A 24,688-nucleotide genomic window follows, 5' to 3' on the forward strand; every position below is an offset into this window, starting at 1 on the left:
AGGATCCTTTGTGTCTCATCTCTTCTTTCTTGTGGGTGTTGGCTTTATTCTTCCGTGCTGTGGGCCAGCTCCTTGCTCAAGCAAGGTCCCAGCTTCCAGCAGCTCTGGACCAGAAAGTCAGAGGTGCTCTTCCCAGCTCTGGGAGGCAGTCAATGCAGGATTGAAGTTGGAAAGAGTGATAGTTCGCTCAACTGAAGAATGTTGTTTCCGAAAGAGAGGAGGAGAAAACACACTAAACAGTGATTTACTTCATTTCTAATAACAAGTATTAGATTCAGAGTTTAGATCAGACAGGAGTTTTATTCTTCTTTTTCTAGATCAGCCAGGATATTGGCAATAGTTCGTTAAATTTCTTTTATGAAGGGAATGCAAAATATTAACAAAGGAATCCAAATGCTTATCAACCTTGACCTACGGTGATTATAAGCAAGCAGCAAGTTCTTGATGGAACTGAACTACTCTTTGGTCTCAATTAATTTTTGTCTTACAAGGATCATGTTGTCTAGTTTGTCTCTAGACAAACAATTTCATGTAATTGCTTTTACCTATAAGGCCCTTGCATGTTTGTGTGTGTGTGTGTGTGTGTGTGTGTGCATGCACGTGAACATGTACAGAGTGCCTGATAGTGGCCAAGCTGAAAAATACACAGACAAGTAACATGGTGGCTAAAGGCAATGGCTTTGAAATCAGCAAATGTGGGAGCAAATTCTGGCACTGCCATTTATTAACTATCCATTCTGGTACCAAGTCCAGTTTAAGCCGCCGGTTACTATCTATATGATGGGGATAAAAATACTTACCTCAAAGGGGCACCTGGGTGGCTCAGTCGGTTAAGCATCTGACTTTGGCTCTGGTCATGATCTCGGAGTCCTGGGATGGAGCCCCATGCCCGGGTCTCTGCTCAACAGGGAGTCTGCTTCTCCCTCTCCCTCTGCCTTTGCCTCTGCCCCTTCCCCAGCTCGTGCCTCTCTCTCTGTCTCTCTTTCAAATAAAGAAATAAAATCTTAAAAAAAAATACTTGTCTCAATCTTTGCTCTTCTCATGAGGTAATGAAAAAATATGCTCATAGATGCCTTGGAATCTTAGAATAAATGCTATTTGTCAAGATTTAGGTTTTTTAAGACTACTTGATTTGACTTAACTCTTTGTATTTGTATTTCTTGGTGTGACTAATTAGATAGTTGTAAGAGTTTTTTTCAAGGGATATATCAGTAATTCTTAATGTAAAAGTCAAAAACAGTTTGTAATGTCAGTTTCTACCCTTGCCCCCATTCCAACTTGCTTCTAGTGCTGATGATCTACTTTAAGTTATAATTCTTAAGTAAGTCACAAAGTCTGTGTAAGGTTGCCTAATTTAGTATTTGCTTTGAGATCTTTGTGAAATCACACTCAGGAACATCTTGATGATTTTTGTCATGACTCCTAATTATTATGTGAAAATTTCATTGCTTTCCCTTTAGCCCCACTGGATGAACTTCAAGGAGCTCACTATGGCTGGAGCATAGGACACGTCCATATAGAACAACAGAGATTGAGGCAAAGAAGACAGAAAAGGGGCTTCTTCGTGAAAAGTCATTTAAAATAGTTGGAATATTATCTTTTAGGCATTGGAGAACTCCCGAATGGTTTAAAGCAGGGAAATAACATAATGTTGTCTTACAGAGATGCAAATCCAGGGGAGACATAGTAAATGGATTATAATAACATCCATCAGAATCACCTGGAGCACTTATAAAAATAAAAATGTTTCGGGTGCCTGGGTGGCTCAGTCGGTTGAGTGACCGACTCTTGGTTTCAGCTCAGATCATGATCTCATGAGTCCTGGCATCGCGCTCTGCATCAGGCTCCACACTCAGCAGGGAGTGCTCTCTCTCTCAAAAAAATTAAAAATAAAGGGTTTCATAAGTTTTCAAGTGGCTTCTGGTCTGGGGACTATACTTTGAGAACCTCTGCATTAGGGGACATAGGGTTTAGTGACTACTGACTAGTAGAGTTGAGATATAACTGAAGAACATGCATCTATGAAAGGGGGGTAGAAACAGAGGAAAGGTAGGTGATCAAGTTATGGGTTACTAAGGTGTAGTTGACCTGATTCAATAACATTTCTTTCACTTTTATTGATTGGGTGATTACATAATGTTGATGCTGTTGATCAAAACAGAGACTCTAGAAGGTGTGAACGTTTTTTGGTTTTGTTTTGTTTTTTTTCCCCTGGAGGGAAGGGGGGACAATTTTGCAGACATTGAGGTTAAGGTGTCTATGGAGAAAAGCAAAAATTGAATATATGGATTTGGAGCTGAGAAAATGCTTTGTGAATATAAGCACATTAACACTGTTCACAAAATGTAGGTCATGCACTTATCAAAAGTCTTCTTCACCCAAAGTCAAACATAGGTTGTTTTATTATAAACGTCATCAAAATCCAGAACAGCTGAGAGGTATTAATCATTTTTAATTTAAAAGTCTTTAATATTTGGAAAAGAGTATCAGAAAAGCACTTATATTGTATAGAAATCAGTAGATAAATACAAGCTAGAATGACCAGCACACAGTTCCCTTTCGACATATTTGGATAATTAAAATATTAATCAGAATATCAATATTTTTCTTCCTGGAACACTTCTAAACCTGAGTCAACACGTATTCTTTTGAGATTGCTTCTGGTTGGTGTAAAACAAAGAAATACAGTGTTTTGCTTTTGATTTTCATTTTTCCCTTTCTAATAAAGGGGATGGATAAATAAAAGTCAAAAGTGAGAGGCAATATGGGATGGCCTCAATTTTTTTAGTGGTTGCTGTTACATTTAAAATTTTGGTTTTGTTAAGGTATTCTACATTAGAAAGCAACCATAAGTTTCAGAGAAGAAATGTTTACATATGCAATATTTGATAGGCTTTTCTTATATTAATCCATTGAATACGTGTATTTATTGCACTTAAATTTAATGAGAAGATCAGCTCTTCCGCTCTGAGGTTCTTACACTGCTATACACCCACACATAATGACTTTTGCAAGAATAAACATTGGCATCAAGAAGCAGAACCAGGTAGAAGCCAAAGGGATGCACAAAAACGTGGTTAGTATGGGAGTCTGGGAAAAGTAAGCAGAAAAATGGGAAAACAGCCTGGGAAAGTCAGTTTGGTTGATAGCCCAGATTGATAGGAACGGGCTTTGAAAGGGCTGGTGCCTAGGAATGAAGGGAGGAACAGAAAGGTGAGATCCTGCTTTGATAAATGCTTAGAGGCAAATGGAACCAAATAAATGGTTATAAAATAGAAATGGAAAGTAAGAACTGAGACTTCTTTAGCCGGGGAAGCCAAACCACCCAGAACATTTAGGAGCTTCACAGTAAAGAACAAGAGAAAGAGAGTGGGAGAATGCGTTGTTCCTCAATACAGGGAGAACAAAGGAAGAAACAAGACCCTACTGGAAGCCTACTGACAATGAAAATTCCCAATCAGTAACTTGTCTCTCAAGCAATGCTACTGGAGTTTTTCCTACCACCTAGTTGCCATATTGGTCCTTTAATTTCAACCGATTTCTCTTAAAAAGTGGTTTTGTCCTTTTGTTTCTTTCTATATGACCTTTCTACTGTTTGAAGGGTAAGCATCTTTTATGGAGGTAAAGCAATTGAAATTTCAAAATCCTTAAGAAATTTCATCTCCGAGGGCTGTGAATATAATTGTGAGAAGCACACCTCATTTTAGGCTGACTATTCTTGTATATAAGTGTAAGCTAAGGCCGGTGATTATATTCTACAGAGGAAAAGAAATTCTTATCCCTTCTTTAATCCTACTAGAAGTATACCATTAAAGACAAGCAAACAAAAACAACAGTCAAACCGGATAAAAGCCTCTTCAATTTGAAGAGATTCTTAAAGTGACCTTCATCCCAGAGCTAAGAAACTGTTCCACAGATCTCTCCCTGGCCATGGAGCTGATGGCCTGAAGGCGAACAACGATGAGAATGGAGTTCTTTGCTACATCTCATTATAAACCTTCATTTTTGTCTTGTCCCTTGATCTGCCCAACATATCACACAAATACAGCAGAAACAGAATCTGCAATACCTAGAGAAAAAGAAATTATTAGCGCTAGTCTATTTCTTTCAAAAAAATAATGTAATGCTTATAGCTATCTGTCAGTATAAACATGGCAACTTCAAAAACAAATATTAGAAGAGATGACTAGTATTTTTTTTCAAGAAACTGCAGAGGTACCTGGGTGGCTCAGTCAGTTAAGCAACCGACTCTCGGTTTCGGCTCAGGTCATGATCTCAGGGTTGTAAGAATGAGCCCCGTGTAGGGCTCTATGCTCAGTGTGGGGTCTGCTTGTCCTTCTCCCTCCCCTTCAGCCCCTCCCCCACTTGTGCATGTTCTTTCCTTCTCTCTCTCTATAAAATAAATTTTTTTAAAGACATTATATAAACACATTAATGTATCTGAAATATTTATGGCACTCATATACATTGCTTAGAGGAATATAATAATTTACAGGATTGTTCTAAATACAATTTGAAAGTTCAAACTCTAAGATTTGAACTTTAGCAAAATTTAAATAAATCACAAATGTGCTATGCTTTCTTGGCACACAAGATCATAGATCACAATATCATGGTGAAAGCAATAAATAGTCCATTTGAAGACTGGATTTCATTGTAATTAGCTATGTCTTTAAAATCTCTTGGGGCCATGGGATGCTATCTGTGTTACACCATTGTTCATAAGAGAAATGTGATCATTATCAGGTATGTAACTTTCAGGAAATATTCATTTTCAGGAAGGATTTGGATCCCTGCTTAATTACTAACCAGGCAGGCATGAGGAGGATCCCATTGGAACACAGGTAGAAAGGAGAAATTATTTCAACTCACCCTAGTAGCTGGGGGCTAAGAAGAGGTGGTGGAGGGAGGATAGAGAGTCATAATGGGGGCGAGTATGAAGGAACGTCTGAATGATGTTCTCGCAACTCTCTTGCCAGAGCCTTGAAAAAGCCACCCTTCAGCCCAGATCCAAGTACTACCACTTTGACAGTTAGAGATAATTTAGGTTTAGTAGCAGAGGCTCAGTGAATGGCAGAGGTAATTGATCTGCAAGTTCCAACAATGGAAAAGCCCCCATGATGCTAAAAAGTAGAGGCCTGATTAGTTTGCTAGTGCTCTGGCTAGAAGATTTCTGTGATGTTCACTCTCCTTCATAAATAACTTAAGAAAAATATTTTATAGGGGTGATAGAACAGACCACTGATTAACTCTCATGGATCCTACTTTGTGAAACCATTGGCCAGTGGTCACTAGATTGAATCAAAATATAAACTCTCAAAACTTTTTTTTTAAGGTTTTATTTATTTATTTGTCAGAGAGAGAGAGAGAGAGAGAGAGAGCACGAGCAGGGGGAGGGGCAGAAGGAGAGGGAAAGGTGAATTCCTCGCTGAGTAGGGAGTCCAATGCCGGACTCGATCCCAGTACCCTGAGATCATGACCTGAGCCGAAGGAAGATGCTTAACTGACTGAGCCACCCATGCATCCCAATTCTCAAAATTTTCTATAACTCTTTTTTTCTCAGTCTCACTCTCTGGAGAGTTACACAATTTTTAAAAAGTTGTATGTATGTTAGGAATCATTGTAATGAGAAATTAAATGATTGCTTTCAGATGCAATGTAGTTTAGGTCGAACTTGATTCATAAACTGTGCTGATTTCCTAGATCAAAAATTTTAGAATATAGGTTTACATATAGGTTTTAGAATACAATTTGAAAAACTCAACCAGCTATTTTAATTTGGTTCGTGGTTAACCAAAAACAAACAGTAAAAAACCATATTTGGTTTTCGCTTCAGTCCCTCAATTCTGGTGTATGTTTTGCTTGAGTCTGTAGGTGACAAGGGGCATATTAAATCAGAAACAATTCGAATGCTCAGATTTTCATACATTTTGATACAAAGAAAACAGTGATTCTTGATATCCTTGAGCAGGTATTGTGGTGCAAATTAGGAAAATTGATTCAGTTATAAAAAATAAATGACGGAGGTGCCTGGCTGGCTCAGTCAGTGGAGCGTGTAACTCTTGATCTTAGGGTCGTGAGTTCCAGCCCCAGGTTGGACGTGGAGTGGAGCCTACTTAAAAAAATAAATGAAATAAATAAATTTTGGAGAATCTCAGTCTCCTAAGTTGAGTATTTATGTGGTTTTTGAAATTAACTTTGGTAAAATTAGTACTCTATCTTATCATATTTTGCACATTATATTTGTTTTCACTGCAAACTCTCTTCCTTTTCAAAATGTGAACATGTGCAATGTGTCTCTTTAAGGAACACTATTTTATTTTTATCATTTGGCTAAAGAATGAAAATTATTACTGTGAAAATGGTCTGAGTACATTGGAAGCAGACTATGGACTTAAATTATAAGCATACAGGTTTATAATTTTAATATTTTCAAAGTGTCTTCCTAGATATTTAGCCTGAAGTTTTAAACATGAATTCATGACTCACCACAAATATTGCCTCCCATTTTAACATGGGCATAGCCATCTACTCCCCATGAACTTCCCCATGAGTTCCGCACAATCCAATATGGAGTACTTCCTACAAAACATAAGATGGTAACAAACCTTGAAAAATTCGGATTTTGTTGTGAACGCATGTTTATTTCAAATTTAATTCTTGATGAGTATAGCAGCTCTGAGCAAAAGATTGAAAGAGTAATGTGATGCTGACATAAACTGGCTAAGTAAACTTGAGCTGCACTTAGTGCCACACTCCAATTAATGGAAAAATATATATTTGAATTGTGTAGCATGAAATGAAAACATACACACAATTCCAGGGAATTGGGAAAAGGGAAAAAAAAAAAGAATTTTTAGATATGTATGATAAAATAACAAGCACTTCTTTTCCCCCAACAATTATTCTAAACATTCCAGGTAGAGAACGCACATTATTTAAACCAAGAATTATCATTATTTTAACAAGGCTGTCCTCAAAATTGATTGGGGGGACCATGACAGGGTATTTACACCTGGAAATCTACTGAAAAGTTATAAAGGTCTTAGGAGGACTTAGACATGGAAGGACCAAATTTCAGCATTTTAATGGATGGTGATCATTTGTCAGTCAGAGTTCAAGCTGGAAAGCAACCAATCAAGTCTTATCAGCACTTACCTATTTTATCAAACCCAGTTATGAGAACTGCATGATTTGCTTCTCCACTGGAGCAATGGTGCTGTATTATTCCTCCCAAATAGTCTTGCCAGCTCACTGCATCTACTACCACTACCAAGGGGCCAAAGGTAAGAAGTGCTTTTGCCATTTCATCTTCTTGGTCACTACCGAAAGAGGGAATATATGGTTAAGGTAGAGATATTTTACAAAATAATCTATTTAATCTATGTATGGTTAGGAGAAGGTTTGCTTGCAATTACAGAAGACCTAAAAGATGGAAACTAGAAGTCTGAGAGACTGGGTAGTCTAGGACTGCTATGGGGCTCCAAGATATCAGGAAACCAGAATCTTTCTATATTCTTGCTCTACCACGTGAGGTTTCCATTGCCCAGGTCAATTAATGGTCCAAGGTGGCTGCTGGAGCTCTCGCCATTTAACACATATTTCAGACAGCAGAAAGAAGAAAGAAGTGCTATATGCCTGGTTGAAAAGACTTCTCAAAGGTAACACACATGCTCTGCATATGTCTGTATGGATCTCACTGGCTAGCACTCAGTTCCGAGGCTATGTTTAGCTTCAAGGAAGATAGGAAATGGAGTTTCGTAGCTGGCTGGCAAAGTATCCAGCTATAATAGGGGGATTCTTTTAATAAGGGAAGTGAGAAGACTGAATGCATGGAGATATATCTCTGCCATACCATGTGAGAATCAAGAGACTGACAGACTTATGTGAATGAACGCCAAATGCGGAAATCAGAGGGGAGGGTTACACAAAAGTGGCAAATGTCATTATACAACAGAAGCAACGTTAAGATGCCAGGGGAACTAGGAAAAGATTGCGAAGCCTGTGAAAGACCCAGTTATTGCTCTCACAGATGGTCACCTACTGATAAAGTCTAATGTTACACAACATTCGGCCATCATCGATCTTGGAAGTATGTGATTAAACCATTATTTACCCTTTTAAAGGTCAGCCTTACGAGTGAAGGACACTGAAACCAAGTTACTCATATTTCAAGCCATTAAGTTAGCATTTGGTAGTTTATTGCTGCAGCAAACCATGGGTAGATTAGTAGCTCCAAAGAGTAAATAATCTATCATCATAACCTGCTGGGGATCAGTTTCTATCAAGGGGATATTTTGTCTACAGATGGGGAAAAAATTGAGTGCATAAGAGAATTTATTGAGATAGAAACTACATATTCATTCTAAACATTTATTCATATTACCTGTTAATGTGAAGATCTTTTTTGGAGATCTATAAGCAGTCAATTCTAATTTTCCTACTATAATAATAATAACTTGTATTCATTAAGATTATCCCGAGACAGGCAAAATTACAAAATTCCTATAAGGCATCATGGTGGGGTATAGGCTTTGAAGTTCTGCATAGCTGGATTCCAGTAACAGCTATAGACTGGAGTCATTCCAGTCATACTGGAGTCCAGTGACTCCAGCAAGTGACTGAAGTCACCTATGTCGCAAAATCAACATATTAGGAGAAAATCACAGGTATAAATTTTATAGCATGCCTAACATAAATTACACTCTGAATTTAAAAGAAATAGCTTCCTTTCTTCCTTTCTAAATTACCTAATAAACCAGTTTTGTCCAGCATAAGTTTTAGTGTATAATGTATATTTTACTGTATTCTAATTTTTGAATATTTTGTTATCCAGACACGACAAATAGGATTATTTCTGTAAAAGAGTGATACAGGTGTCTCTACCTTTGTAAGATGACAAAAGATACACTGTAAATACATGACATCAAAGGTCCAGGGACAGGGACAACATGATGGAAAGAGAAAGATAAAGAAGGAAAAATATTTTTTTAGAATGCAAAGGGTATTTAACACTGTAAGATCAAAGAAACAACTGAGTAGTAGTCTCTGCTTTGAGGCAGGACTAAAGAAAGATATCAAAGATATCGGAAAGTATGAAATAGGAGGATATACCACAGACCAGACCCGCAGGCAAACATTCCATTTAGCCCCAGAACTGACTAGCGTTGTCATCTCTTGTGTTTCAGAAAGATGTTGGCTTTTAGTAAGTTAAAATATACTTTATTTTATTTCCATTATTTCCATTATTAGCCCAAGATAGAATTACAATTGACCACCGAGCTGGGGATTAGCGGTGCCTAACCCCCACACAGTCGAAAATCCGCAAGTAACTTTTGACTTCCCCAAAACTTACTAGTCTACTGTTGACCAAAAGACTGACTGATAACATAAGCAGTCCATTAACCCATCTTTTGTATCTTATATGTACTTAATACTGTATTCCTACCAAAAATTTAGGGAAAAAGTTATTGTGAAAATCATAAGGAAGAGAAAATATTGCACTGTATTTCTTGGAAAAAAAAAAACCCACTTATAAGTGGAATGTACAGTTCAAACTCATGTCATTTGAAGGCCAACTGTACTATCAAAATACATATTGTTGATAATGGATATATTATCAAATCTTTTTCCATATGCTTAATGTGGCCCTACAGTTAGTTTCCTAGCTCTGTGACCCTCCCTGAGTCTCTGGAACCTCAGATGTGTCAGGGGCCTGGTCCAGGGCCTGATGAGAGCAGTTGCTTGTGGAAAATCTTCCCACACCCTCTGGCCCTTACCATGGTGGTGCAATCAGCCAGGCTTCCAAAAAGGAACCCCTGCAGTTCTTTGCCTGAGGCCCTTCTCTCTTAAAGAGCCAGGAAATCAAGCTCACCCCACACCTCCACCTTAGCAGCACCCTCAACTGACACGGAAGGTAGTAAACATCAGTTTGGATGAGATAACTCTGAATGCCTATTCTACCTTGGCCCCAAGAGCTCCCCAGTAGGATCAGTATCCTCGGTACTAAGTTGCTTAATAAGAAAACCTTGCTTCTTCTGTTCAGTCTCATTTCCCTATTTCCCTACAGCGTTTCCAGGGATCACTGCTCGATCACGATATTCCTTCCTGAACCTGTTCTTGTCTTGGACTTTCATGCGTCAGGTAAGAGTTCATTCCATTCTTTCAGTTGTTCAGGCCAAAAAGCCTGGACTCATCATCCTTGGCTCTCTTTTCTCTCATTCCCTCCATAAAATCCTTCAATATATTCTGTGGGGCTTTATATTCTAAGAGGGGTATTAACCTATGATGTCTCACGTCTAAGACCATTCTTCCAACACTGCTCCAAGGTTATCACCTGATAACATTTATCACCTCATCTCCTACTAGTCTTGTCCATCTTGGGACTATAGTCTCATTGGCTTCCTCGTCGTTCTTTAAATATGCTACACAGTTTTCTATCTCCGAGCCTTGGCACTTATGGCTTCTTCTGCTTGGAACAGTCCTTCCCCAGATGTCTGCGTGGTTACATTCCCTCACTTCTCTAGGTATTTGCTCAAAAGTCATCCTCTCAAGGAGCCCCCACCCCACCTCTCTTTTTAAGACTGTATACTCCCCTGATGTTTCCTCTTGCTCCCACTGTTTTACTTAATTCTCTGTAGAAATGATTACATCTAACATGCTGTACATATTTTTATTTGTTTTCTTTATTGCCTGTCTCTATCACCAAAATACAGTCAGGGTTTTTCGTCTGTTTTGTTCACTGCTGAGTCCCCCCAGAACCTGAAACAATGTTCAACACATATTTAAATGAATGAGCAAATCAATGAAAGATCTTCTTGCGGAGTCTAACACAATTAGCACTGTATCGTCAGAATGTTTACGTTCAGTGTAAACATAGAGATTTTTTTTATAGGGACCTCTTTCTTCTTAGCCAAAGGGTTAGAAAAATCGTGCTTCAGGTCCAATGCCAGTAACTTTTACATTCTCTTTCTCTCCCTCTCTCTCTCTAATTCAGACTCATGCCTAGTCTTCTTTTGTGTCTCATTTTTTTTTTTTTTTGTCATTTTGCTACTCATGATGAGGGATTGATTCCCTGAAGATTTTAAGTGACGTTTTGCGAGAGTTTTTTTTTTTTTTAATTTTTTATGTGACATTTTGAAAATCTAGTTCCTTCTTGTTCACATGCTTCACTTATACTCGCAAGGAATTGACAGCTTATAGAGACACACTTCCTCATTTTTGAAAATGTGTTTCCCTCAAAAAAAGTGTGGAAAAATGCACTCAGTGACTCTGCACATTTTATTACAGATTCTGTGTAGGCCTGCCATCTGTGGAATCAAGGCTCTCTGGTGTGTGGTTCCTAGGGTCACTCCCGAGAGCCCTTGTTGTAGACAAAGGCTGTGCTGACAATCTGCCAGGCTTCTGGTACACGTATGCTTATTTAGACGGGTTCCATTTTGTTCAATCATCTAATTTCACCCTTGATTTCCTTCAGATCTCATGGGTTGGCACCATCTGGATCAAGAGATTCTTTTATATTCAGTATCAGTATGTTTTAGGGTGGTCTGTCACCTCAGCTGAATATAATTTGCTTTCTGCTTTCTCTGTTGCAAAAGACTGTGCAAAGATCCTTTTATATTTTTTAAATGACAAAAGGAGTTACTGGAATCTTCTGTTGTCCTATTATGCCTGAACACCTATTTTGCACTATACCAAATGGTCGCAATGGTTTTCTAGCTGGCTTTTAGCTTTCCATGCATTTTTAAAGCATTTTTTTTAATGACTGTTTGCCCCTGAACCTATCCGAAGTCATCTTGCCCTTCAACTTCCAACACAAGTCCCTTTCCTCAGCCTGTCCTTATCTAACCTTGCATGCCCATCATGCCCATAGTGTGTACCACATAATCCACCTCCAGTAATATCCTCTTACTTGCTTCTAACATGAAAGTTTAAGTCTATTCTTTTCTTATAGTTGATGCCTTAAAAAAATGCAAGTGTGTTAAAAAAAAATACTTCTTGGTAAGTAGGCTGCTTGATATTAACTGGAGAGTCTATACAAAGCAATTTTGGATCAATTCAACAGTGAGACTAAAATATACAAATGACAATTATGACAACTCAATTAGTTGAAAGGAAGGTGGTAAGTATAAATTATACCTTAAACTGGATTTAAATGTGTTAATTCTATTATAAACACAAATGGAAAAATAAGTAGATCATATTTAAGAAACAACACCCATATATAGCTCTCCATTAGTCTCTCTAGCAAGAAGTAGGTCTTAAGACAATTACAAGTATGCAGTGATGCCTTCAATCCAGTTATGAATTCCGAAGAGTCAACATATCAGAGATTAAGAAATACAGAGAGAGACACAATAGAGTAAGACAATTACCTGAAGTCATATGCAGAATAACCTTTGATGGAGAATCCAGACTGCGAATTAGAAAAGTAATGGCACAGACCATTCTGGGCTTTAAATGGGTACTCTGAATCTCTCACCAGTTTTACTTGCGTCTAAAAGAAAACAGTCATCCAAAGTGTTCTCTATTTAAAATGCAGTTGTTTTAGGAATCAAATAGAACTTACTACAATGTGTCCAAATAAGGTTCAACTTGGCCACATCCTCATCATGTGGATGTTCTTTAGGTTATTAAGATCTTAATTTCAATCTTTAGGTGTTTGTTATGGACACGCTAAGTAAATGCAGTACCTTTCTCTTTTACTCTTGTGTTTCCTCTATCTTCCTTCCTTAGAACCTCCTTCCATTTGATCATAGTCTTATCGTCTTTTCTCCTGAGGTTGCAATAGAGCAACTCATTTTCCTTCCAGAGCTTCTGGTTCTGTCAGCAAGTCTTTGAGACTCAGGCAGCACAGGCGATGGCCAGATCAAGCACTCTTTCCTCCCACGTCTCTCTGTGCCATACATCTAGCATAGGTCACGTATTTTTTAGTTGTCGATAGACAAGCCTCCTTTTCTGATTCTGGGCTTATAGAGGTCAAAGGACCCACAATTCACTGTTGCCCCTGATGTGCACCGAGAAGCTTCTGGCATGTAGTAACTCAAAATATGGCAAACGAATAAGGAAAGGCTATTCCAGTTTGGGAAATTCCAGCTTGACAATTTTAAACAAAATACAGCAACATCCTCATTGGCTGGCTTCATGCGGTTGGTCCTGGATACAGGACAACCTCAGAGTCTTCTAAGAAACAGAGGACATGGTGGTGTATTGGATAAAGCCCTCCGGTGAGAGGCAAAAGACTTAAGACACAGTCCTGGCTCAGCTCCTGATTGGGCAACACGATCTCACCCCTCAGGTCTCATTTATTCACCTACGTAAGGAGTTACTAAATGTGCTTATTGCTATTGTCCCCTTTAACTGCAATATTCAGAAATTCTACGGAAATAAGTAATCACATGCTCTCATCTTTCTGGGACATTATGTGATCGTACCTATGAAAAAAAAAAGCATTTACCTATTAAGAAATGCTAAGAAAGAAACATACATATTTTTCTGAAAACAAATCCATGCAAGATTTTTCACACTTTGATCTTTCAATAGCTGACTTGTCTGAAAGCCATTCATTTTTAAATCTTTTGATTCATTCAGGCTTTGGCCATCTAAATTTCAAAACATTCCTTGGTATATGAGAGTAAACTGATTAAATTCTGAATGCATGTGAAATAAATGAAAGAGGAAACAAAGAGTTTAAAGGCTGAGAAACTAGTCACCTTATTCAACCAGTTCAAAGCATTGAGAGTGGAACCTCCCTGGCAGCCATAATTATTATATGAACAGTCAATGACCTGCTGTACACTTAGGTCTTCCAGAGGCTTCCCTTTTATTGCAGATGCAGATTCCACAGCACTCACCACGCTGAAGGCCCAGCATCCTCCACACTGTTTAAAAATAGAAATAGCATTGTATTTAGTATCAAATAATGTTCAAACCAAGTTTGCCCACATCTCTAAATATCACGTTATCAAGTCAAGTAAAGTGAGCAGGATCTGGGGGCCTACAAAATATTAATGCCCATCCTCGAGATTTTCAAATTGACAAAAGAAAGGAAAACCAAAAATTCTCTCTTAAGCACCCAAATATAATTATTAAAGACAAACTGCAATCACCATTGTAAACTAGAACTGCAATATAATTTTAGAGATTTTAGAGATTGAGAGAACACCTGGATGGTCTTTTAAAGACTAATCAGTTCATTGAACATGACTTCTGTTTCTAGGAAGTGTGCCAACTTCCACCCATTCTTCAATTCCTCTTGTTTCTTTCCTGACACTCGACCTCTATGGCATCCGCCATCTCCACCCCAAGGGGCAGAGGCAGTGATGAGGTGATGTGGGGTGAGGATATACATCATCCATGTTGTACTCATTATTTGATGGACACAGGAGCGGAATGAATTACTTTTTAGGCTGTCAAGGGGCCAGTATAGGCATATCACAGATACACATAAAATATCATAATGATCAAAACCCATACTGGTCATTCCTCATTCAAATATTGGCTGACGATCTTCCTGATTCTGAATCTATTAACTTGATTTTATTGGACAAACTGGAATGAAAGAATAAAAGCGTTGGTCCTGAAAAAAAAGGGAGAAGATGGAGGAAATGAAATCAAGGACCATGCACAAGGAAGAAGGATCCATAGAAAAGGCAGAGGTAAGAGTAAGATCTGAAGCTGGGCAGAACTGACTTCATCACAGGACGTGTGCTATAGAGTTAGGCAAAGAAAGGAAGAAGAACAATTGGTTGACTCTGTGGGGTTGTGTTGAGCAACTTTATGGCTTTAAGGGTCTTATCTCCAGTGCCTATGGCATAGGAAAAAAGGCACTAAGGAACTGTATTTCAGGGTCTCCACCCCTTGAGAAAAGTGACTACAGGTTGCCGACACCATACCTCTACCTAGCATTAGTTTACCTTCCCATAGCTGCCCCAGGAAGGCAGTTTCTGCTCAAAAATATCTCTCCCATATATTCCTTTAACTCAAGATTACTAATTAAATTGTATTCCTTTAATACAAAATAGACACCTTTTGGAAAGATTCCGTTTCTGACGAGTTCACTCTTCATTATGAATTTAATAGTAAAGCAAACAATTTGGTGGTAAAACTTAAATCATAACAAAAGATATATTTAAAAAAAATAACAGATGTATAATCTGAGAAGAAGGAAAGGAGCATCCTAACTAGACAGTGACTGAGAAATTGCTTGGTCTAAAACACTATACACGGGGAGGCTGAATGACCTGCTGAGGATTCCAATGCAGGTAAATTGAGACTATATGCCTGCGATTAGGGGGTCGATTTTCCCTGGTCAGCTGACATTCCCTATGCCAATGGGGGTGCAGAGGGGTAGGTTTATCTTTAAAATAAAGTCGGCCTTGGGGTGCCCGGGTGGTTCAGTGGGTTAAGCGTCTGCCTTCGACTCAGGTCATGATCCCAGGGTCCTGGGATCAAGCCCCACATCGGGCTCCCTGCTCAGCGGGAAGCCTGCTTCTCCCTCCCCCTGCTCATGTGCTCTCACTTGCGCTCTCTCTCCCTCTCCCTCTCAAATAAATAAAATCTTTAAAAAAAAAAAAATGTCGGCCTTGACATCTGCCTCTCATTTCACCAGAGTTTCTCCCTTCATTGTCATTTCTGGATAATCGGAGTGTGATTTTACCCAGAGAAATGATGGCTTCCATTACAAGTTTGATTGAACTGAACCTCAAAGGTGACTTCCCATGCATGCATGCTAAGATGATTTTAAAAAGAACAACAACAACAAAACAACCCTAAAACTCACAGTCTGCTGGTTCCTCACTTGGGTTACAACACGCTTGTCCCGCCAGTCAAATCTTAATGGTAAAGACACATTGGGTACGGATGTTTTCACCTCTGCTGGGTATCTGGGCAATCTGGAAGATTTGCTTCTCAAATAAATTGCTGAATAGAAAGAGGTAAAATGAAAAGACAGACAACATTATGTTATAGGGGAGGTCCCCTGGGATTCTTTTTGGAGGAATTTTTCAAACACAAACAGTAGCTTTCTAGTAGAGCCTGCCATTTGTGATTTTCCTTTATGCTTTTTCATAACTTGAAATGTACTCACTGAAAGCTAAAGAATTCCTATAAGACTGGAGCTGCCACATAAAATGACTTGTCTGATAGAACTTGGTCAATAATAAAAATGAGTATAATTGACATCATTAGCTTTATCATAACGCATGGAACTGTGGATGTCTAGAATAGAAATAGCACTAAAAAATGCAGAAGGGATGAAACATTGGCCCTTACAGCCACATGGAAACATCTATAATGATAACATTCAGATCTTAAGCAATAATTAGAAGACAGTAGGCAGGAATTTACATGCTTGACATTCAGTATTTAATAAATGTTAATTATGACTCAATTTACTAGATTCACAATTAAACAGTTCCTCAAAAATTAAGGAAACTGATCGAAATCAGGAAACCAAACAACTAGTAGCACAATCACACTGTACCTTTAAACTCTTCCGGAAACAAATAAGAAAATTGATTTATTCCATAGACGGCACTGGAGTTTTCACGAGGGAATACAGAATTCAAGTATCGGTGTCTATTAAGGCTTTCCTAAAAGAAGAAAAAAGTTAATTTACATCACCTATGTTAAACTTTGCAGAGCAATGTACGTGTAACTGACTTGGGCACATTTTTCAGGTATTAGAAGCAAAGCTTGATTTATTTTTTGCAGATCACAGCGAAAGACTGCATAAGACCTCCAGATCAGAGTTATAGACATTTGTATGAAAACTACCATCTGATTTCAGGTTTGTTTTTTTTTTTTTTTTGATGTAGTGTTCCATGATTCATTGTTTGTGTATAACACCCAGTGCTCCATGCAGTACATGCCCTCTCTAATACCCGTCACCAGGTTAACCCATTCCCCACCCCCTCCCCTCTAGAACCCTCAGTTTGTTTCTCGGAGTCCATAGTCTCTCATGGTTCATCTCTCCCTCCGATTTCCCCCCCTTTATTCTTCCCCTCCTGCTATCTTCCTCTTCTTCTTTTTTTTTTTTTTAACATATAATGTATTATTTGTTTCAGAGGTACAGGTCTGTGATTCAACAGTCTTACACAGTTCACAGTGCTCACCATAGCACATACCCTTCCCTATGCCTATCACCCAGCCACCCCATCCCTCCCACCCCACCCCCACTCCAGCAACCCTCAGTTTGTTTCCTGAGATTAAGAATTCCTCATATCAGTGAGGTCATATGATTGAGACTGGGAAAGGTATGTCTTATCCATTTATAATTCCTCTTCACTAAGCATGTTGAAAGCACTAAATATGTGTTTGTTTAACATAGTGGAAAAATAAAATGAATTGCAAATAAACACTAGATACTAGTAGAAACTGTCAACAATTGACACTCATTAGATTAAAAAATTATGGATTTGGAAAGCGTGTCTGTATCTTTGTATTTCCCAGCACTGTGTAACAAAGCATGAAAAAAGAAATCAGTAAATAATAAATAAACATGATTCTATTCGAGCTTTATAAATCTCTCCACCTCATTAAGGGTAAAAAAGCTTTGTGAGAGCGATGCAGTCCTGGAAATGTTGCAAGAAGATAGATTGACTTGTCTATCTGGAGGGAAAATATGACCATTATTTACAGATTCCTCAGCTCTGAATTTTGTGATAATTTATCTTAAGCTTGTCTTTTGTGACAACACGCCTCAATTTCCTAATGCTAACCAACTGTGTAGGATAAATAAAACTTCAGGGAACTACCATTTGGTAAGTTTCCAAGTCTAGCTCTTATATATTTGTTTATGCATTTATGTGTTTATTGTGTGTCTATCTCATAAACCTCTAAGTAAAATGAGGGCAAGACCTGCCTGTCTTGTTCATCACTGTATTCCCCACACTGAGCACATGCCTGCCACATAATGGATGCTTAATTAACATTTCTTGTTGAATAAATACACAAATGACATTTTACATACCTCGTGCCCTTAAGAACTTTAGCCTGATTATTTTTAAGCAAATTATTACCGGAACTTATCATAATCTTACTATTTCCTTATTGACTATGCCTATTTATTAATGAAATAACAATTGTTAAGTAAATTTTAGGTACTTAAAAATAATCTTGATAAAGCAGAGTTCTGAATATAATTTAGAAAGGAGATGTATAAATATAAAAATAGAAGAGAAATACAAAGCAAGTATCTATATTCCATGTGACAAACACGAACCAGAGACTGATAGCTGCTAAGGAATTTAAAATTCATTCATTTTATAAGTATTGGTTGAACATCTTTGTGGGCTAGAGTAACCAGGGAAGGCATTGAGAATGTAGGACACTAAGAATGCATAGGAAAGCATGTGTTAGCCATGAGAGTGGGAGCTTGTTTGCTGCATGCTGAATTACGACAACTACACGAAGAGAGGCCACGGTTCCCACAGGCCGCATCTAGCCAATGACTGAGCCCCGACGCTGACCTATTTTAGGGAAACATGGGACTCCCCTGAAAGCTGGCTGATGATTAATGAGTCCCTGATGGTTCTCTGACCCTTCCTTTGGCTGCACGGCAGCCTACAGCACTTCTCCAATTTTTCTTCCCTCTCTCCTTCACTCAGGGTCAGAGCTGCAGTGCAATCAGATAGCTCTCCCTGACCCTCTCCCCATTTCTCTCAGTCATTGGTCTCGTGATAAAGAAATGAAAAAAAAAAGGATAAAACACAAATTATCACTATCAAGAATGAGAAAAGGGCCATCACTACGATGCTTCAGTCATTAGAAGAATAATATTTTGAAACCGGTAAGCCAGTAAGTTTTATGAATGTATGTATGAAATGGACAAACTCTTTGGACATCACCAATTGCAAAAGCTGAATTAAGAGAAATAGAAAACTCTAAGCCCAGATGTCTTGTTTGGTGAATTCTATACAATTAAAAAAGAAATAATACCAATCATACACATTCTTTGAGAAAATAAAAGAGAAGGGAACACTTTGCGACTTATTTTATTTATTTAGTTAATTTATTTATTTGAGATAGAGTCAGTGAACAAGAGAGAGCATGAGCGGGGAGAGGCAGAGGGAGAGGGAGAAGCAGGCTCCCCGCTGAGCAGGTAGCCTGATGTGGGGCTCGATCCCAGAACCCTGGGATCATGACCTGAGCAGAAGGCAGACGCTTAACAGCCTGAGCTGCCCAGGCACCCCTGCAACTTATTTTATAAGGCCAGTATTACCCTGATTACAAAACCAGACAAAGACATCTCAAGAAAATAGAACAACGCACCAATAGCCCTCAGGGCTATAGATGCAAAATCCTTCAGAAAATGTTAGCAAATTAAATCCAACAATATTTTAAAAGGACAATGCACCATGACCAAGTGACGTTCATTAAAAAAATGCAACACTGGTTTAACATTTGAAAAGCAATCAGCATAATATACCATATTAATGGAATTTTTAAAAAGGAAGGAAGATCATACATTTTCAGTTGATCCAGAAAATGCCCTCGACATAATTCAAAACCTTTTCGTGATAAAAATCCTCAGCAAACAGTGCATGAGAGCAAATTTCTTGGACGTGATTGAGGGAATCTACGAAACACCTATATCAACCAGAGGCCAACTTCTAAGGGAATCTCATTTGTGAATTTTGTATGTCATTCCAGTGCAATGATTCTTGTCATTTCATGGCTGTCCACAGCCCACACTAAGGCTATTTGATATTTACAATGTGCTTCTTGCCAAAAGCAAAGACCTCTAAACCTCTAAAGCCCAAAGTGCTCATCCTCCCCTTTTTGATTTTGTAAGACCACTAAAAATATTAAAAGTACTTACCATGAGAATTCTGAACAAAACACAATTCTCTTAAACATTTATATACACACACAGTAGATTTCTCTAATCTCTTCTCAGTTTTGCAACAAATGTCTTCACCACACTGCCGTGCAATCTTTGGCTATATAACTCAACCTCTTTGGTCTTTATTTTCTTCATTGACAAGTGGGGTAATTCTGACCCGGCAGAGTGTAAGGACTAAATAAGATAATGTTCGGAAAACACAAATTACAGCGTCTGACAGAAAAATGTCAAATACTCCCATGCTGTATCCTTTTTTTCCCTTTAAACACAGAATACTTGGATATAGAAAATGTCATTCAAAGAGCATGCTTTCAGGTTTTCTTGGATTAAGGTGGAGCTAATCTTTCCCACGGAGTTAGAAATGGCCAATTATTGATTGAAAGAAACAGACAGCTTTCATAGTAAGATGTTATTATCAGTATACCCAAGAATATTTATTCTCCTATTTGCTATGACAGTAGGACACATATCAAGTCCACCTAACAGAGTTTCAAATCACTTAAATTTTAAAAAGCCCTATATTTCATTTCCGGAATTGATTACTCTTTAAAGTGACTTTTCTGGTCTACTTCGATTCCTTCGATGAGAGCAGATTTCCCAGAAGCATCACAAACTGTGAGTCTATTGAGCTTCTGTGCCTCCTCATGTTAACAGCCTCTGTCATAGAATCAATCCTAGGCAAAGGACCAACTGCCACATGTTCTTAACAGAAGGCAATGGAGTAGATCATAAGGGTGTAATAGTATAGTAGACTATACGTACAGTAGCGTCAATGTGCCTAAAGCCATATAAAATATTAAAATGAAAGACCTGAGCCTTAAGGTCACTTATGAAAGAAGAGAGTAAAGTTCTGAGAGGTATACAGGACCTATCATTAGTAGTTTTGAAAGGCGCCGAAGTGTGAAAAACAGACGGGTCATAGGATGGTGATCTATTTTGCGCTATGTGGTGTGTGCCCCCTTATAATGAATCCATGCTTTGGTGGGATGAGCTGTACACTGAAATTACTACAGAAGCAAAAGGTGCTTTGTAAGACCGCCTTTTGTTTAGCACGCCAAACTCATTCTCACTTCTGTTATTCAGACTTTTCCCTTAACAGCCCTCACTGTAGATTCTGAGGTTTGGTGTAGGACAAATCACACATTCTACATATGGATTTAAAATGTTCTCCTTGCTGGTGCTTTCGTTTCTGGAAGTTGCAGTAAGTCCAGGGATGAGCCAAAAGGTAAAATGTTTGTTGCAGTGCTGGAGCATTGCAGAGAATTTCTCTAAAGACTGCGGGAGTTGTAAATCTTACATCAGTGAATCTCAGCTGAGGCAATCTCTCCCTACTTCCTCTTCTCTCCCAAGGATTTTTGGCATTGTCTGGAGACATTTTTGATAGTCACTACTGGCACCTAGTGGGTAAAGGCCAAGGACATTGCTAATCACACTGTAAGGCCCAGGACAGCTCCCCACAACAAATAATTATCCGTTCCAAAATGTCAACAGTGCAGCTGTTGAGAAGGCCTCTACTAGAATAATAAGAACATAAACTTTTATAAATTACTGCTTTACAAAAGTTACCTACACAAAGGATTTTTTATATGTTGTGCTGACATCTGTGTAAAAATAATATGTGTGCATATTTATCATGCAAAGTAAAAAAAAAGAAATATGTAGTCATTTAGTATTTGTGTTTGTGCATGCACATGAAGACTGAATTAAAAAGATACTCTTTTGAGAATTGGTTGAAGCAATTATTTTTCTAGTGTATTAGTCTTTACATTTTTCTGTTTGTTCACTGAAAAATGGATTATAGTACAATGTTTAAATATACAATATCCATTTAATAGGTTATAATTTCCTAGAAGTTGGTACATGTCTTATTCCCCGCTGAATCAGAAAACCCAGACCAGCTCCAATATCAAAATATTGGATAGATGGATGGACAGATGGACAAATGAATGAATAAATTCTGATCCAAGATTTCAAGTTTCTGATATATTTTCATTTTGGCAATGCATGCATTAACCTAGAATCATTGAAAATGGTCACTTGAAGGGGCAGAGCAAGATGGTGGAGGAGTAGGAGACCTGGATTTCGTCTGGTCTCAGGAATTCAGCTGAATAGGGATCAAACCATTCTGAACACCTACGAACTCAACAGGAGATCGAAGAAGAGAGTAGCAACAACTCTCTGAACAGAGAAGCGACCACTTACTAGAAGGTAGGACGTGCGGAGAAGTGAATCCGAGGCGATATTCGGGAGGATAGACGGCGGGGGAGGGGGCCTCCATCGGCCACTACCGGCAAGTGATAGAGCCACGGAGCACAAAATCGGACCTTTTAGAAGTCGGCTCCGCTGAGGGATGTCATTCCAGTGGCTAAGCGAGGGGTGGAAACCTCGCGGTACAGTGTGGACTCAGGACCCTCCGGGTCACAGAAAGACCGGGGGTGCCTGAGTGCAGCAGAGCTCCCAGGTATCGGAGCGGGGAAGCCGGCTGCAGAGACGGAGCCGAGGCGCGGGCTTGGAGCTCGGGGTGGCCCCACCCAGGGCACTCCACCTCCAGCAGGGACCCAACAAGTGGCAGAGCCGGGGAGACTCCCCTCCCTCCCCTGGGAGGAGCGGCGCGGGAGCGCACTGCAGGGATCTGCTGGGTCTGGAGACTCCACAAGAGGTCCGGTGCCAGAGATAGAAACACTCGGTCACAGGCCCGGTGAGCACGGAGTGCGGCCGGAGATCGGGGAGACGGGAGTGACTGCTTTTCTCTGGGGGCGCACTGAGGAGCGGGCCCCGAGTTCTCAGCTCCTCCGGGCAGAGAGTGGGAGGCCATCATTTTCCCCCTAGTCCTCCAAGGCTGTACGGAGAGCTTGCAGGGAACAAAAGCTCCCGAGAGCAAACCCAAGCAGCTTGCTTAGCCTGGACCAACAAGGGCAGGGCAATTCCGCCTCCGGCAAAGACATTTGGGAACCACGGCAACAGGCCCCACCCCCAGAAGATCAGCACGAACAGCCAGCAAGCCAAGACCCAGTTTACCGATCAAGGAGAACAGGAGAACTCCAGCGCTAGGGGGATACTGCACATAGAATTCATGGCTTTTTTACCATGATTCATTAGTTTTTCAAAGTTAATTTTTTTAACTGTTTCTTGGGGGGGTTTTTTTGGAATTTTTCTTTTTCCTTTTTCAACCAACATCTTATCAATCCCTTTTTTAAAAAAAACATTTTTTATTTTTCATTTTTAGAGTCATATTTTATCCCTTCATAGTAGTTACGCTTATTTTTGGCATGTATATATAAGTTCTTCTCTCTTTAAAATTTTGATATACAGTTTCTTCTAACAGATCAAAATATACCCTAAATCACTAGTGTATGGCTTTGTTCTACTCTCCTGCCTGATCACAGTCTCTCCCATTTTTTTCTTTTTTCTTTTTTTTAAATCTTCTTCTTTCTTCTTTCAAACTTCTTATCAATTCCGTTTATAAAACCTTTTATAGGTTTCATCTTTACAGTCATCTTCCATCCCTTCATTGTATCAACCCTTATTTTGTACATACATAAGTCTTTCTTCCTTTAAAATTTTAGGAGGCACTTTCTTCTAACAGACCAAAAACACCCAAAATCTAGTGTGAGGCATTGATCTATGCACTAGCCTGATCATATTTGATCATATTCTGTTTTTTTTTGTTTTGTTCTGTTTTTATTTCTTTTTATCTTTTTCTTTTTTTTCTCTTTCTTTTTTCTTTCTTTCCCTTTCTTTTCCCCTGGTTTCAGGTCTTTTCTGATTTGTATAAAGTATATTTGCTGGGGACGTTGTTAACCTCTTAGCATTTAGTTCTCTCATTTATCTGTTCTCCTCTGGACAAAATGACAAGACAAAAAAAATCACCTCAGCAAAAAGAACAAGAGGTAGTACCGTCTGCCAGGGACCTACTCAATACGGACATTAGTACGATGTCGGACCTAGAGTTCAGAATCATGACTTTAAAGATACTAGCTGGGCTTGAAAAAAGCGTGGAAGTTATTAGAGAAACGCTTTCTGGAGGAATAAAAGAACTAAAATCTAACCAAGTCGAAATCAAAAAGGCTATTAATGAGGTGCAATCAAAAATGGGGCACTAACTGCTAGGATACATGAGGCAGAAGAGAGAATCAGCGATATAGAAGACCAAATGATGGAAAATAAAGAGGCTGAGAAAAAGAGAGAGAAACAACTACAGGATCACGAGGGCAGAATTCGAGAGAGAAGCGATACGATAAGATGAAACAACATTAGAATAATTGGGATCCCAGAAGAAGAACAAAGAGAGAGAGGGGCAGAAGGAATATTGGAGCAAATGATAGCAGAGAACTTCCCTAATGTGGGGAAGGAAACAGGCATCAAAATCCAGGAGGCACAGAGAACCCCTCTCAAAATCAATAATAATAGGTCAACACCCCGACATCTAATAGTAAAACTTACGAGTCCCAGAGACAAAGAGAAAATCCTGAAAGCAGCTCGGGAGAAGAGATCTGTAACCTACAATGGTAGAAACATTAGACTGGCAACAGACCTATCCACAGAGACCTGGCAGGCCAGAAAGGACTGGCATGATATCTTTAGAGCACTAAACGAGAAAAATATGCAGCCAAGAATACTATATCCAGCAAGGCTATCATTGAAAATAGAAGGAGAGGTAAAAAGCATCCAGGACAAACAAAAACTAAAGGAATTTGCAATCACAAAACCAGCCCTAAAAGAAATATTGAAAGGGGTCCTCTAAGCAAAGAGAGAGCCTAAAAGCAGCATAGATCAGAAAGGAACACAGACAATATACAGTAACAGTCACCTTACAGGCAATACAATGGCACTAAATTCATA

At 38.9% G+C, this 24,688-nt stretch overlaps 1 protein-coding gene across 1 annotated transcript in view; it reads right to left on the reverse strand.

Annotated features, from left to right (window-relative positions):
- Positions 1-2,445: 2,445 nt before the first annotated feature.
- The window catches only part of CTSO (cathepsin O), a 36,955-nt gene continuing 14,712 nt past the window's right edge, over positions 2,446-24,688 (reverse strand). Inside the window, exons 2-8 of the mRNA XM_025874365.2 lie at positions 16,484-16,592; positions 15,782-15,921; positions 13,713-13,880; positions 12,375-12,496; positions 7,159-7,322; positions 6,490-6,582; positions 2,446-4,069 (exon numbers count right to left, since the gene is read on the reverse strand). Of these exons, the coding sequence (XP_025730150.1) occupies positions 4,035-4,069; positions 6,490-6,582; positions 7,159-7,322; positions 12,375-12,496; positions 13,713-13,880; positions 15,782-15,921; positions 16,484-16,592 (831 nt within the window). The 3' untranslated portion in view covers positions 2,446-4,034. The remainder of the gene's footprint in view (positions 4,070-6,489; positions 6,583-7,158; positions 7,323-12,374; positions 12,497-13,712; positions 13,881-15,781; positions 15,922-16,483; positions 16,593-24,688) is intronic.

This window comes from Callorhinus ursinus, unplaced genomic scaffold (genome assembly GCF_003265705.2).
Source record: "Callorhinus ursinus isolate GAN/ISIS: 27379988/994484 unplaced genomic scaffold, GSC_fseal_2.0 scaffold4, whole genome shotgun sequence".
In the NCBI taxonomy this organism is placed as follows: domain Eukaryota; kingdom Metazoa; phylum Chordata; class Mammalia; order Carnivora; family Otariidae; genus Callorhinus; species Callorhinus ursinus.